Source organism: Pteropus medius, unplaced genomic scaffold (genome assembly GCF_902729225.1).
Source record: "Pteropus medius unplaced genomic scaffold, Ma_sr-lr_union100, whole genome shotgun sequence".
NCBI classification, from domain to species: domain Eukaryota; kingdom Metazoa; phylum Chordata; class Mammalia; order Chiroptera; family Pteropodidae; genus Pteropus; species Pteropus medius.
In genome coordinates this window covers 19,594,250-19,610,169 of record NW_024351730.1, presented here as the reverse complement: position 1 = coordinate 19,610,169, position 15,920 = coordinate 19,594,250, and the positions used below count along the sequence as shown (strand labels likewise).

General features: G+C 33.3%; 1 protein-coding gene across 1 annotated transcript; it reads left to right on the top strand.

Annotated features, from left to right (window-relative positions):
- Nucleotides 1–730: 730 nt before the first annotated feature.
- Nucleotides 731–14,494, top strand: LOC120587957 (transmembrane protease serine 11B-like). The gene is made up of 10 exons (XM_039844961.1): nt 731–796; nt 4,965–5,083; nt 6,751–6,866; nt 6,947–7,014; nt 8,404–8,564; nt 10,009–10,047; nt 10,974–11,151; nt 12,790–13,049; nt 13,412–13,554; nt 14,145–14,494. Exons 1-10 carry the CDS (start codon nt 789–791, stop codon nt 14,304–14,306), a joined length of 1,254 nt encoding a protein of 417 aa, XP_039700895.1. The 5' UTR covers nt 731–788; the 3' UTR covers nt 14,307–14,494.
- Nucleotides 14,495–15,920: the final 1,426 nt, after the last annotated feature.

Genomic DNA, 15,920 nt, shown 5'->3' with positions numbered 1-15,920 from the left:
ATTTTTTCTGGGAACCTGGTTGAGCTTTGTACTTATCATCAGGATGGAGGAGTGACTTCTAAGCACCTTATATGCAGAACTGCAATACTTGATATATATATAAAGAACTCACATATATCCATAAGAAAACAGAAAAAAACAATAGAGAAAATAAGCTAAATTTATTAACAGGAGTCTCAGAAGAGGAAACCTAGATTCTCCCCCTGGCCCCTGGTCAAATATGTGAAATGATGATCATTATCACTGGTAAATAGGAAAAAGTAAATGCAAACTACAATGAAATAGAATTTAATTTTCATCAGAATGATGGCAATATTAGTTATATTGAAATTGATACCTTGTGGAAAGTCATTTGTCATGAACTTCTACCAAGTTATAGTTGGATTCAGTTGAGGAGGAAGAAGCTAATATAATAGGATTGTTCAAACACAGAGTTAGGACTATCCCAATTTACCACAAAGCTGTTTCTTGGGTGTAACTTTTAAGTGATCATTTTTTTTTTAAATAGCCAAGTCAAGGAAGTTTCTCATTCCCTGGATGACTCCTATCTTGAAACTATAGAAATATGACAGTTATTAACACTAGCCAGACAAGTTTCATCTAATTTGTTTCGCCCAGCCCATAAAAACAAACCAACCAACACTGGATGTAGCACATACTCCTGTGAAACTTCAATCACCTTAAAAGCTACACAAGAAGGTTCTTATTTTTATTATCACCATCATCTCTGTCATCATCATCACCATCACCAGCATTGTACCTGACACCACTACGACAATCAGAATATTATGTACAGGTAAATGGAATTTTACTTGAGTAATTAAGTCTTCAAACTTAACAAGTTACTACAGAGTATCTTCTAGCTTTTTGTTGATTGGTTGCTTTCTATAATTTAGATTTTTATTTCTGGACACTGTCAAGAAACATGCTGTTGTTCCTGAGGTATAAAGGCCTTGTGAAGTGTCTAGGAAAGTTTTAGAAAGTTGAGAAAAAAGAATCAGATTTCAGCAAAATTTTGCTTACTTTTTTTATAACCACCCATAAGAACATTACCATTTTTGTTCTCTAGTAATATAAATGAAATCATATTTTCTAATATAAAATGTTTTATAAAAATAATTTAAATATCTAAATCTCTTTATAGAATTTTATAATAATGTACTTTACAACACACATCCTGAATTAGTAGCTGGCAAACTTCTGGGGGTCCTGAAAACTTCATAAATATTTAAATGAGTTCTCTTCCTAGGGCACTCTGCTTTTCTAGAGTTGCAGGAGGAAGATAGAAGATTAATGATCATTTGATCATTAATGTTTCTGTTCTTTATTCAGAACTCTGTCCCTAGTGATTTAAAGTCCTCTATGAAAAATAAGAGGTTTATCTTCACAAAATTTGGGGAATTTTGCACTAGAATCTTGCTTTAATACTCTTCAGTATATAAAAATTTAGATACATCTAATTCAAAGGGTCTATAAATAAAGATCTAATAAATGAAAACTACAGTTTGTTACGCTTTGCAGTTTAACTGCTAATGCAATATCAGAATGTGGTTATAAGGAAACCTAATCTAGGAAATGATACATGGTATGAACTGTGGGACAAATTGTAGTGAGACCAATGTTTTAAAATTGTGAATAATGTTGTTACTATTATTTTTTAATCAGTATTATTTTTGCAATTTGATTGAAGTGAGTAGCTGATCACACCAGAATAGCATTTTGATTAAGGTGAATAGCTGATCATGCCAGAATAGCAATGAGCTTTTACTCGAAATATAGTCAGTCCAAAATTAAGGCAATTACAGTTTAGTTAAGTATATGGAATTGGTTAAATTCATTGAAGATTAAAATTTTTAACCTATTTGTTCAATGAGAGGTTCATCTTGGAATGCAAATCTTTACATTTAAAAATCTTATGTCTAGAAATTAATTTGGTAAAGGAGAGAGTTAAACTATTTTATGAATGGATTTTTTGTGTGTTATTTAAACATCATTTTAACAGTTTCAGCTATTATTCAAAAATAATAATTAATTCCAAGATCATGCATCACATTTACTGGAGGAAGTGTTGAATAAATCATAAACTACTATAATCTTTTTGAGATGATAGAATCTTCCTAATTGTTTATGACAGTAAGAAATCCATAATGAGGAGAAAAAGCCATATTAGCACTATAGTCGACAATATGTATCCTTTAGAACTTTCCAGAGCATCTAAAACGGCTTTCGAAGAAAAACACTTTATAAGTTGTAATGTAGTGATTATTTGTATAGAAACCATTGTAGCCACATAAGAATCACCATTCAGGCTACATAATATTTGAGTTCCTCAAATTAACATGCATATTTCAGAAGACTAAAGTACTGGTCTAAGTCAACTGGCTAATCAAAACGAATTTGAGATCTCAATATCACAGTGAACTTCTAGTCATTAGAAGAGACATATCACCTGAATATAAGACCTGAAACAAGAGAAAACATAGGAACTAAACTCAAGAACCTTGGACTTAAAGAGGATTTTATAAATTTGACCTCAAAGGCAAGGGAAGTAAAAGCTAAAATAAATGAATGGAACTACATCAAACTAAAAAGCTTCCCCACAGCAAAAGAAACCATTAATGAGGTAAAGAAACAACCATTCAAATGAGAAAATATATTTGCAAGCAATGCCTTCGGTAAGGGCCTAATATCCAAAATATACAAAGAACTCATACAACTCAGTAACAACAACAACAAAATACAAATGATCCAATCAAAAAATGAACAGAGAACCTGAATAGACACTTCTCCCTAGAGGACATACAAATGGCCAACAAATATATGAAAAGATGCTCAACATCTCTAGCTATTAGGAAAATGCAAATCAAAACCAAAATGAGATACCATCTCACACCTGTTTGAATAGCTGTTATCAACAGGACAAGTAATAACAAGCGTTGGAGAGGATGCGGAGAAAAAGGAACCCTCATACACTGCTGGTGGGACTGCAAATTGGTACAGCCACTATGGAAAACAGTATGGAGGTTCCTCAAAAAACTAAGAATTGATTTACCATATGATCCAGCAATGTCTCTACTGAATATTTACCCCAAAGACTTGAAAACCCATATCTGAAAAGATATTTGCACACCGAAGTTCATAGCAGCATCATTCATGGTAGCCAGGACATGGAAGCAACCAAAGTGTCCTACAATAGATGATTGGCTAAAGAAGCTGTGGTACATATATACAATGGAATATTACTCAGCCATAAGAAGAGATGAAATACTGCCAATTGTGACAACATAAATGGACCTTGTAGTGATGATGCTAAACGAAATAAGCCAGACAGAAAAAGTTGAAAACCACATGATATCACTTATATGTGGGATATAAACCTAAAAGCAACAAACGAACAGGACAAACAAGCAGAGACTCAAGGACATGGAGAATAGACTAGTGATTACCCGAGGGTAGTTGGGGAGAAGGGAGATAGATGGGGTAAAAGGGGTCAAATACGTGGTGACAGAAAGAAATCTAACTATGGGCGGTGAGCACACAATGCAATATATATATGCCTCACTGTTGAATTGTACACCTGAAACTTACTGGATTTTGTTAACCAATGTCACCATAATAAAAAAAAGAAAAAAGAAAAAGAAAAAAAGAAGAAACATATCGAATATTAACAAGATTATAAATATAATTATTAATTACCTTAATTGCATGTTCCTATTAAAGTGGAATTCATCTAGTATAAGAAATATTATGTTGGAGTAGAATTTTTTCTCTGAGGATGAAATGAAACACCAGAATTCCAATAAGAAAGCGTACATGAAATAGGGAGTTTCTTTGAGGAACTTTTGCTTCTGGGAAACACTCACGAGTTATCAAGGGAAATATATGGAAGGGGTAGAATTAAGAATAGAGAATAGAACAGAAAGGAAATAAGACTGAGTGGACTCACACAATTGTGGCATAAGGTAATGTTTTAAAAAATTGTTATAAAAAATGCAAAAAAGTTGTCTACCTAAAATTCAATTGGTCTTGAATATATAAGAACAAAAATATTCTCAAATTCATAGAGAATATCTATTCTGCCAAATACATCGCTGATTACAAATTTCCTGTTTTGTACATTTTGTTTAAGATGATGCTGAATACAAAGAGATTGAAGAAACAGCTGAGAATATCCTGAACTTTGAAATTAGAAATGTTTTTAATGTTATAGATCTTTCTCCAAATGGGCAATTTCATGACATCATGTCTTTTAAGATACAAGGAATAACTAGTATCCAAACCTTATATAGACTAGACTAAGGGTGGTCATAAGATCATTCTACCTGTATAATGCCAAGTCATTATATTTTCTGATTATTTTTCATCTAATTGATTGATTTTGATAATGAAACTTAATCCCCTGTTAATTTATATTATACAAATAATCTGGATTTATTGTAGAAGCATTAGAAAATATAGTTAAAAGAAAAATAAATTAAAAAGGAAAAAATATATCCAAGATCTCATAACATGGGATAGTTGCATTTGCCATCACAGTGTTTTCCTTCACATTTAATTAAAACTTATAGATAGTTTTATTATGTATTTGTGTTTATAAATCTGTATTTGTCCTCATACCTGATGGGGCTAGAGTTTACAAAAATACAATCAGATCACACTGAATGTTATGTAATTCACTTTAGATAAATAAAAAAGGCAAATCAATTTCTCTGCAGTAACATTAGGACAGAAACTCTATTTTGCTCACTATTGGATCCCCAGCAGTTAACATAGTACTTAAATATGATTTGTTAAAAGAATGAGCATTAGGGTTTATTCTCTTTGAGGCATTTGTGGCTTCTAACTTTTCAGCTAACATAAAGGCCTAATGTGTAAGTTATAAATCATGTTGTATGAGTTGGAGGAGAGACAGGTAGATTTAGAATGTTTATCATCTGATTTGAGCCATTTTCCCCCTTTCACAGGTTTGGTACATTTTCACAGAGAAGATCTTGGCCATTATGGACAATAATCCTTATTTTTCTTGGAATGACAGCAGTCTTGGGAGTAACTATTGGTCTCCTTGTTCATTTTCTGGCAGTTGGTCAGTGCTGACTATTTTCAATTTTCACCCTTGCTACTACATCTCCTTTTACTTTTAGAAATTGTCACGAAACAACATAAATATTAAATTTCTTTGTGGAAAATTTCTCATCTACTTTTCATTTTATTGCAAAATAATATTTTTTACTACTTAACACTGAACTTCATACATATTTTTGAATTAGATGCCTCCTTTTCCACTCTATAAATTATATCGCCAACTATGGAAATATGGGCAAAACTGAAGTGTTCAATACTTTGATGCTAATATTCATTATCAATAAAGGAGCTTATGTACTAGCTTTGTAGTTGAGTTGTTATATCTTTTAGTAAATATATCTCAAACTGTAGAGATCCCCAATCTTATTGTTTCAATTCTGGTATTGACAGATTAATCTGCTATCCTGCAAATACCCAAGTTCAGCATACTGGATGCAGCAATATATTATAGATCTTAGTTATCTGTGCTTTTGTTTGGTGATCAACTTCACATATTAAAATTATAAAATGGTAGGAAAAAAGAGGGTTTTGGAGTTTATTTATTGCAATTTAGTCTTTGTAATTAGGGAGAAAAATCTCAGAGTTGTACCAAGGTGACACAGCCAATTTTTGTGAGGGCTTGAGCTAGTTTCTCTAACTATATATACATTAGTTTCTCTAATAATATACATTATTCTTTTCAGAATGAATTTAGGTAACTTCTTAGAATCTGGTAGCTGCTTTTCCTATGCACTGCTTGTCATAAGGGAAAAAAAAAGGAAACTATAAGAATAGAGGAAACTAATTTTTATTTTAGGTTGAAATGATATTGTTGACTTCTAGGATAATGATCATATTTTTCAAAGTCTATTATTAACATGCCTTAGAGGCTATGTGGTGCTTTTTAAGGTGGCTCAAAAGCACAACTATTCTCAAAATATGTAAATGGCTAACAGCTTAACCAAAACAGTATACCACTTTATAGTAGTTTCTATTTTTAAAAGTACATATATGACCTAGAAGGCTTGTCCTGTTTTAAACTATGGTGGCCTAGTATATTGGGTGAACCAGTTTACATTTGGGGACGGGAAGAAATGGGAAATGTGAGACCTGCGACGGGAAGAAATGGGGAATGTGAGACCTGTGACACCTGTGCCAAGCACTAGCCACCATATGCTGCACAGGAAGAGCAAGGGCAGGATGAAGTCTTTAAGGGATGGCTTCAAGGAATGGAGAGCAGGACAACAGACAATGGAACATAAGAAGGGTGAAAGAAGGTATAGATCATCCAGAAGTTAAGGGGGATGTTTGTAATCAGAACTGCTTAGAAATATTAATTGGGTAATCAATAGGCTAAGAATTTTGATTACACATGAAAAACAGGTTTCATTTCTAGTGCATACTCTGGTGAATAGCTATGGGCTACCTGGATTGCTGCTTTGAGAAGGATGCTGAGGGACAGTGATGTCTATTATCATAAAGAAAGTAGGGAGATCACTTTATGAATGCTGGGTAGTTGCCATTTCTAGAATAAATGGATATTCATTCTCTTCCATTTTCCTTCTCTTCCTTTCTCCCATTCTCTGATTATTTCTAAAGTTGGGTTAAATGTTAATTTTGAGATAAAGACATGCGGGGACTTAAGGTCAATTTATGTTTTAAAATTCTGAGTATTTCTTTATTTCACAGGAAAGATTTACCATTACCAAGGTGATTTTCGTATTTCTGGAGTCACATACAATGATAGTTGTGAAAATGCAGCTTCACAAGCTAGCACAGATTTAAACAAAGATATTGAGACTAAGGTAAGTCAGTGATTTCTTTTATTAATTTCATTATAAATTTGATTGGAAAAGACATGATGGCTCTTTCTTTTCTCTTGCAGATGTTGGATGCATTTCAAAATTCTAGTATATACAAAGAATATGTCAACTCTCAGGTCATTAAACTTCTGTAAGTACAAACTTATTTAGGATATTATGGAAAGGGAAGTAGGTGACCTGTCACATCAGCCCTGGTTTTAAATAATAACAACAGCTAAAGCAGAGAAAGAAAATCGAGAGAGAGAGAGAGAGAAAGAGGAAGGAAGAAAGGAAGGAAGAAAAGAGCTTTCCATAAATTAAAGTATCATTGTATTTAACAAATTTCTGTTCATGGTAGGAATTGTTCTGTACAAATCTGTAATCTCTATACTAGAAGGGAAATTGCAAAATTGTTGGTGGCACTCAGTCCTGACTTCTGTGACAAAAGATAATTATAACTCTGTGGAAAACAAAGAGTCCAATCTGATTGTTTTGCTACCCATATACTAGCTATCTCTTCTCCCATTGACACCCATCTAGCCATACCTTTCCTAAAACAATCCTCTTTTGGTCTCCTTAGTATTGCCATTACTGTAATAACTATGGAATGAAGTGAATCATTTAAGATAACATTTGTCTAACTATGTCTTTGAAGAGTGCTTGAGGGTTGTGGGGTCAGGGCTGCAGGAAAGAGGGTACCATGGAGCATAGGGGTTGAGTGATAAAGAGTGAGAGCACTTTTACTTTGCTAACTGCCAACGTCTATTCTGGGCAATTCTTAACTTTCAAAAAAAAAAAACAAACAGAAAATCCAGATGGCCAAATGCCAACCAACCAAAGTACTTACTCATACACACACACAAAAATCTTCAAAGACCCTTCCATCAACCATAATTATTTGAAAATAAAGTTGTGGTTTTTTTAAAAAAAATTGTGATTAATATGACTTTGAGTTTAAAAGTCTTCCAAAATGAATTAAGTTTCTTTCCTGATTAATAAAAAGAATGTACTGGTTACAGAAATAATGTAGATTCTCTTCATGCTTTAGAGTTATCTTTAAGACATTTTTCATTGTATAGATCTATTGGGGTAGACATGTATAAAATACTATAGGAGAAGCTTAGTACTGGCTCCTGAATATACTCTAAAAGTTATCTTTTGAATGCTTCCCTGTCCTACATTTAAGTTCTCATTTATCTCTTAATCTGAAATTAAGATATTAGAAAATATCTGTATGAGAATTTGTTCTTTACTGTGTTATAATAAAATCTTATGCTAATCTTTTTTTTTTTTCTCCAGTACTCAGTTTCTCCTATGTGTTTAGTTTGTGGTTCACATATTCCTTCATGAACAATACCTCTAAGTTAATTAGGATATTTTGGGGAATGTTTGCACTTTATACATACTGGGACAATATCTGTGTAGTGTTCTTTGACATATGTAAAGAAAATATGATAATTAAAATGTGAGAAATAAATGTGTTCATAAAACATCTAAAAAATCAAGAAGCAACACATTAGAACATTTCTGTTGTTTCCAGTCCTTATCTCAATGGTTCAAGCATACAGTTGCAGCTAACATTCAAGTTTCCTCCAGCAAAGAGGGATAGAGTGAAGACTGAAATCAAAGCTATCTTACATCAGATGTTGAAAAACAACATGGCATCCTGGAATGCAGTTCCAGCTTCCATTAAACTTATGGGTATTCCACTTATTTCCATTATTTTCTATTATTTAGGTTTCAGGACTATATATATATATATATATATATATATATATATATATATATATAGTACTAGAAAAGAAATAAACCAAGAGTTTCAGAAATTTATTTAGGAAAAAAATATGCTTCCAAAAAATCTGGCACTTATACAAGGAATTGATAGTAGAAGGGACAGTGCCATAGAATTTTTGTCTAAAGGGTGATAGAAATGAGGGTTAAACTGTGGACATGCATGTGAATTTGGAAGGGTTTCCTGTTATGTATGGAAAACAGTGTGAATTGTCCTAAGTGAAATATTATTCCTCCTTATCCTCTATTCTTGTCAGGATCTCATTATAGGAAACAGATTTAGGGTTTTTGCCATCAATCATTGTGGAGATTGCAGGGGTAAGTGTGAAGTTGGTGATAGGACATTCTCATTGCTTCTTGTGGAAGAATGGGACTAATACTATTAAAGAAAAAATTAGTCTGGATGAATATCCTAGAAAATAAGGGAAGAAAATGATAGGGTTTTGTCTTGTACAAAAAGTAAAGTTTATAACGATCTTCAAGGTCCTGCAATTGTCTTGAGACTCTCTGTTGGATTGTTAAGAAGTCTATTAGGTGATAAGCATGTGATTACAGAGCCCAGTTTTGTGGTTCTTCCAGACTGACAGTTGATCCTGGTATCCTTAATGACTTTGAAGGCTGACCCCTGCCAGTTACAGTGCCTTTGCCTCAGAATACAGACCTTACCACCAATGAGCCACTCATGAGAAATAAGTATATGATAGAACTTTTCAAAGGAGCAATACAATTCCTTTGTGGGTAGCTGTTGGGAAAGGAGACGGCACTAGTTACTTCCCCTGTGTGTCCCAAGGATTCAGGGTCAGCAGTTTCTGATGTGTCTACGTTTAGTTCCTTACCCTCTTTCTCTCTAACATCTCTTCTCAATAGAAAAGAGACTGGAATTTAAGTTAAATTCTCAAAATTTCATAATTCAGTCTAGTAAAGAGATGACTCTAAAAAGCAGGATAGGCCCAACAAAATATAATTTTAATTGGATTTTTTTAAAATATAGATAACTCTGAGCATTTGATTAATAAAAATTATCATAGAGAAATTAATTCAAAGATAATGGCAAGTCCTTTTCTTAGTAATAACGTCAGCTTCTTACTTCACTAAATATTTTCCTACAATTATTATAAAATTGAGAGCTTTGTTTTTTATTTCCTTTTCCCTTTTATTATACTACCTGGTAGAGATGTGGAGAGATGGTCAAAACATAACAACTAGAAATGAGAGGGGCTTATAATCAATAGTGAACTAGTCTGAATAGTTAAATGTTGGGTGTATTTGAGCTAGGAGAGTTAGCATTTACAAACTTGGATTGAAGATAATTGCTTGGTGACATTTTATCAATTTTATGCTTTTTAAATTTCAGAAATCAGCAAGGCTAATGCTGAAATGCTTACCAACAACTGTAAGTTTAGAAATATTATTGTAAATTTAACACATTCACAAATATTTCCCCATCATTTTCCTAAAAAGGATCTTGAAGTATATTATGTAAATATCTATAGTAGTCTTTCAAAACTGATGGATATATATATATATATATAAAAAGAAGTTTATATATATATATATATATATATATATATAAACTTCTATATATATATATATAAACTTCTTTTATATATATATATATATATATATATATATATATATATATAAACTTCTTTTTGAAAAACACTGATATATGAATTTTTAACATTTATAAGAAGTTGTCCAAAATGATGAAATAAGAACTGATTCCAAAGAATGGAATGATGAGTAAAGAATATCATATCTGAGTAAGTTAAAATAAGAAAAATTGAAGGAAAAAAGGGGCAACTTAGAACAAGAAAATAAAAACTAGGCTGTATCAAAAACATTTATTATAAGATAAAAACAGTTCTGTACCTTTTAAATAAATTTGCTTTAGACTATCATGTTGCCCACAAGACACAACCTTGTTTTCATTCACTCAATGTATGTTTATGGAGATCTACTGTCCACATGAGGCCTTACCCTCAGCACCCTATATGCTATATGAGATGCAGACATTAATGAAATAAAGTCTCCACTTTCAAGAATTTTGCAATTATTTGGGGAAATGAGAATTATAACAAATAGGTATAATAAAAGTCAGTGGTTGAAAGATACTTGAGACTGAAAAAGAGGATGGGTAAAAATCACCCAAACCGAGATGGAACAGGGTACCGTGATAATAGTATATGAGGAAAGAAACAGCATTACTTAGGAGATGCCAGACAATCACTGGAGGGTTTCAAGAAATGTTTTAAGATATGTATCTTATAAAGCATAATCAAAGATACTTTCTCTTGTAAAAAGAAATCTTTTCTTCAGGTTGTGGAAGACAAGTGGCCAATAGTATGATAGCAGGCAACCGAATTGTGAATGGGGAAAATACCCTGGCCGGGGCATGGCCATGGCAAGCCAGCATGCAATGGAAGGGCCAACACCACTGTGGAGCATCTCTGATCAGCAGCAGGTGGCTGTTATCTGCAGCTCACTGCTTTAATAAGTAAGTGTAAAAGTCTGACTAAATGCAGAATTCTGGGTGCTGGACTATTTTGGATTGTCTGTGGAGGTTAACATAAATATGTGAACATTCATCAAAGCGATATAAAATTTACTATTATTTGCATTATTGAAGGGCAGTGGAAGCATTTAATTTGGCAAAGACGGGGAAAAATGAATGGAAGCAATTCACATTCTCAAAATAGCTACTTTAGCCTGACATTAAGTGCTTTATTTACATCATTTTATCATAACAATAATTTTGAATGGAAGGTATAATTAAATTCATTTAAAGATGAGGAAAGTAGAGTTCAGAAATAGTAGTGTAAGTTGGCCAAGATCATACAGCTCTTGAATAACAGAAATTGAATGTGAACTCAGGTATGGATGACTCCAGTTACTAGGTACTTATTTGTCTTACCCTCCAGGGCTTTATAACATAGTTGAATAAATTTAAATGTCATATATTAAAGGCAAGGCAGCACAATGTAGTAAATGTCTCATGTACAACACAGTAGGCACTATGGAAATTTGATGAAGAAGGAGAACATATGCAACTGAGATATGAAAATATAAGATTTGATCTGGACCCTACAGATATAAGATTTGATTGATGGGGTGGATGGATGGGAAAGAATAATATGTATTTCAGGTTGAGAAAATTATCTTGTGTCGAGATGGAAAAACACAAGTTATATTCTGTGGACAGCAAACAAAAAGAACAATTTGAAGTAGAGAGAATTTTGTAAAATGAAACATTAGAAAATACATTAGAAAATTTATATTGATTGGGGACATCTCTAAATAACAAGATGCTTACTTACCAAAGTCTCTTACAAAGCACATTCATAGAATTTGTCTCTCTGATGCTATTTTCAAAAAGTAGTCCATGGACCATGGACTAGGGACTCATTAAAAGTGTACATCCTTAAACATCACACTAGAGGAGCCTGTGTTGATTCTAAGGGCATGGAGTTTAAGAAACACAGCTGTTAAGCATGTGAAGTCACTGAGGGCTTGAGAATGGTAGAAGGATTGGAGTGTCACTGTTACATGAAGATCTTGAAAGCTTAAAAATGAAAAAACGCATCTGATCTTTTGAAGAAGTTGAGAGCAGTGAAACAGGATGTTTGGCCCTACCTTGAGAAAGGGTTTCAGTGGGGAACTGGAGAAATAGGTCATAAAATCTAAATTAGAAGTCAAAATGCATTGGCTTCATAAACATAATAGGGCGATCTGATGAAAATAAGTTGCAATTTTTTATAAACACAGATGCCAGAGTCCCCACAGGCTCTTGGAATCCAGGCTGTAAGAATGATTCTGGACCCCATCCACTGAGGCTGCTAGGATGTTCCCTGCCCAAGTCAAAAGCTCATATCTAGTTGGGGCTGAAGTAGCAGAAGACAGCAGTGACTCTAGTTAGGAGGATTTGCAGAAGGCTGACAGCTCTAATAGCCCTTAGCCCTATTTTTATGTGACTGCAGCATTTATAACATCCCCAAGGCAAAGACATCTTTTAAAAACAAGAATTTAAGTGCTTTACAGTGTCGTTTGGAAATCTCATGCCTTAAAGTTATGAAATAATGACCACTATGAACACTGTTGTGGCACAGAAATTGTGTACTTTAATTGTGTCTTCCAGGAAAAATAATTCAGAAGATTGGACTGTGAACTTTGGAACTGTAATAAATAAACCGTATAGGACAGGGAAAGTCCAAAATGTTATTTCTCATGAGAATTATAACAGGGCTGGCGTTCATGATGATATTGCCCTTGTGCAGCTGGCTGAAGAAGTTTCTTTTACAAAGTACGTTCGTAGGATTTGTCTTCCTGAAGCCAAAATGAAGCTCTCAGAAAATGACAGTGTTGTAGTCACAGGATGGGGAACACTTTATATGAATGGTAAGTTTATCTGTAAAAATGTCATGGCTTCACAGGAATAGTTATTTAATCAATCAATCAATCAATCACACTCATGCAATTAACCAACCAGTAAATATACTGAAAAGAAAACCAAGTGGTGGGATCAAAAGCATGGCATTAACTTCAATTTCTAAAATATCTCTGGGAATAAGAATTGGAAAAGTTGGAATTGTATGTGAGGCAGTCAGCAATAATATGCACCAGAAAAGACTGATCTAACCTGGGACTGGCCTAGCTCTTGGTGACCAAAAGAATCTTATAGATACTCTTATCTTATACATATTTTTTGTCTCAAAAAACAAGGTTAAGATCCCCATAATATGCAAATTTTATGCCTTTAGGTCCCACTCCAAAGATACTTCAACAGGCCTTTGTGAAGATTATCGACAATAAAGTTTGCAATGCTCCGCATGCATTATCAGGCTTTGTGACTGATAAAATGCTCTGTGCTGGATTTATGTCAGGAGAAGCTGATGCCTGTCAGGTATGTCTAGATACATTATAAAATCATTTTCTCCCAAAGTACTAATGAAATGGAAGTTTTTATCAACACAAGATATTTTTCTGTATTAATGATTTCCACAGCATAGCTTCTTATTTCAACACACATGAGGAATATTTATTAATCCTATTTATGGAGTTCTTATTTTGCGAATTCATACAAAGGATGATACTTACAAGATAATAAAATAAGTGTAGACATTTTCTGGACAACCTGCAGATCTAGAGTGCTGCCTTTTTCTTACTCAGAGACACAGCAGGAGGTTTAGCATTGTGCACGTCACCCATTCCTCAGAGGCATCATGGAGCAGCTGAGTCACTTTATCCATAGTCAAGTCTGGAATCATTATGAAGTCAAATTCTAGTCTTCCCAGTCCAAATTTGGCAGCTGTAGGCAATATATTCTGGTTTGGAGTTTCCCTAGGTTTTGAAAAAACCCAAGAGTTCTACAGTTGCAAGACCAAAGAGTGTGGATTGTTTTCAGTGCCCAGGGGCTATTGACAGCTCCAGAGGAGAGGTAAAAGGAAATTCTTGGACAGGACAAGAAACATTTTATTTCCCTTTTTCTTCTAGAATGATTCTGGTGGGCCGCTAGCTTACCCTGACTCTAGAAATATCTGGCATCTTGTTGGAATAGTAAGCTGGGGTGAGGGATGCGCAAAAAAGAACAAGCCAGGTGTCTATACTCGAGTGACTGCTTATCGTGATTGGATTACCTCCAAGACTGGACTCTGAAAGAAAAGTTACTTTGGAGTGAAAAATAAAGACAACTGCGGGATATTCTTATCTGTTGCTTTAAAATCTTTTTCTTTCAACTGTTAATGTACCAATCATTTTCTTATATACAAATATATAAAAGTCTTTATCAATAATTTATCTCAAAACCACTATTAGTTTATTTATCTATTTATCTAATATAGGAAACAGGAAGAAAAAAAGATGGCCAAACATTTATATTAATAGCCTAGTTCTGATTTATCCTACCATTATATTCAAAATTGACCTTATATTATTTTTTCAGAATTTAGAAAACTAAATGTTTTGTTAGTATGAGAACATATATGCTGCATCTACCAAATAAATTATTTTTTATTCTATAAATTGTAATTGCATTTTGTTAAACTGAAATTAATATGTTGGGAGTTCATTACATAATATGTAAGACATATAATGCACTTTTATTTTTTATTTATATGTGAGATAGCTTATGTATCTCATAAAATTATAGTCTTTGAATGGAGAAGGGGTATCAGCAGTTCAGCTAGACCAAGTCTCTCAATTTACAGATGGGGAGACTGAAGACTTGAGAGAAAAAATTATCTGCTTAAAGTCAATCTTCAGCTTCTCTGACAAGTTGTAACCCTCACATGAATTTCTTCTCAAGAGTTTAGATCCAAAATTTGTCAGAAATTTAAAAATGATTTTTAAGTTGCAATTATTTATATCATGTATTCTTCATGTCCTCCTTTTGTCATTTGTTTGCCTTCTCTTGAAGCAAAAATAATATGAGATTCTCAAGGGCAGGAAACTGTGTGGCATCTATTGCAGTAGCTCTAATCTTCACAAATTATTTACCTTTTGTAATTTCCCCAAATAAAAAAGTAGCTAAAAATTTTAAAAGCAGCTAAAATAAAGTAAAACTACTACTTCCTTCAATTGTTTGTGATATTACTTTTTTATTATAAAGTATGACTGAAATGGCATGCGTAATAATATCAAGACAATCCACAACCAGGTGTGACAAGATAGTATTTTTCTCTCTCCACAACTTTCACAGGCAGGTCACATATATTTACTGAGCATCCAGTGTGTTCCAGGAACTGTCAGATATGGACATGGACACAGTACCTTCTTTCAAGGATGCTGCATTTAGTGGATAAAGATAGGCAGTAAACACAAAAATAAGAGAATTTTGGATTGTGATAAATGTTAAGAAGGAAATAAAAAGTAATATGATAGAAAATTGTGAGACAGATGAGGAGTACTTCAGATTGCACAGTCTAAATAACTTTTCTAAGAGAGTAGCTTTTGAGTTGAACCTAAACGATGAGGAGGCAAAACATACAAAACATGTGAAAGAAGAGCAATACAAAGGAATAAGGAATTTATGTACTTCAAAAATTTTTGGAAGGCCTGGAGGTACAGGCTCTAAGCTAAGCCTCAAGGATGATCCACAGAACACTAGAGAATTGATTCCCAAGTATAAAGTCCTTGAGATAGAAACAAGTAAGGTGGATGTATGGGTGGAAACAATTTTTCTGTCATCAGCTATTTCTTTTCAGTCTCTTTTCCTGAATCTTCTACATCTTAAACTATAAATGTTAGAGTGCCCCAGGGCTCAGTCTTCAG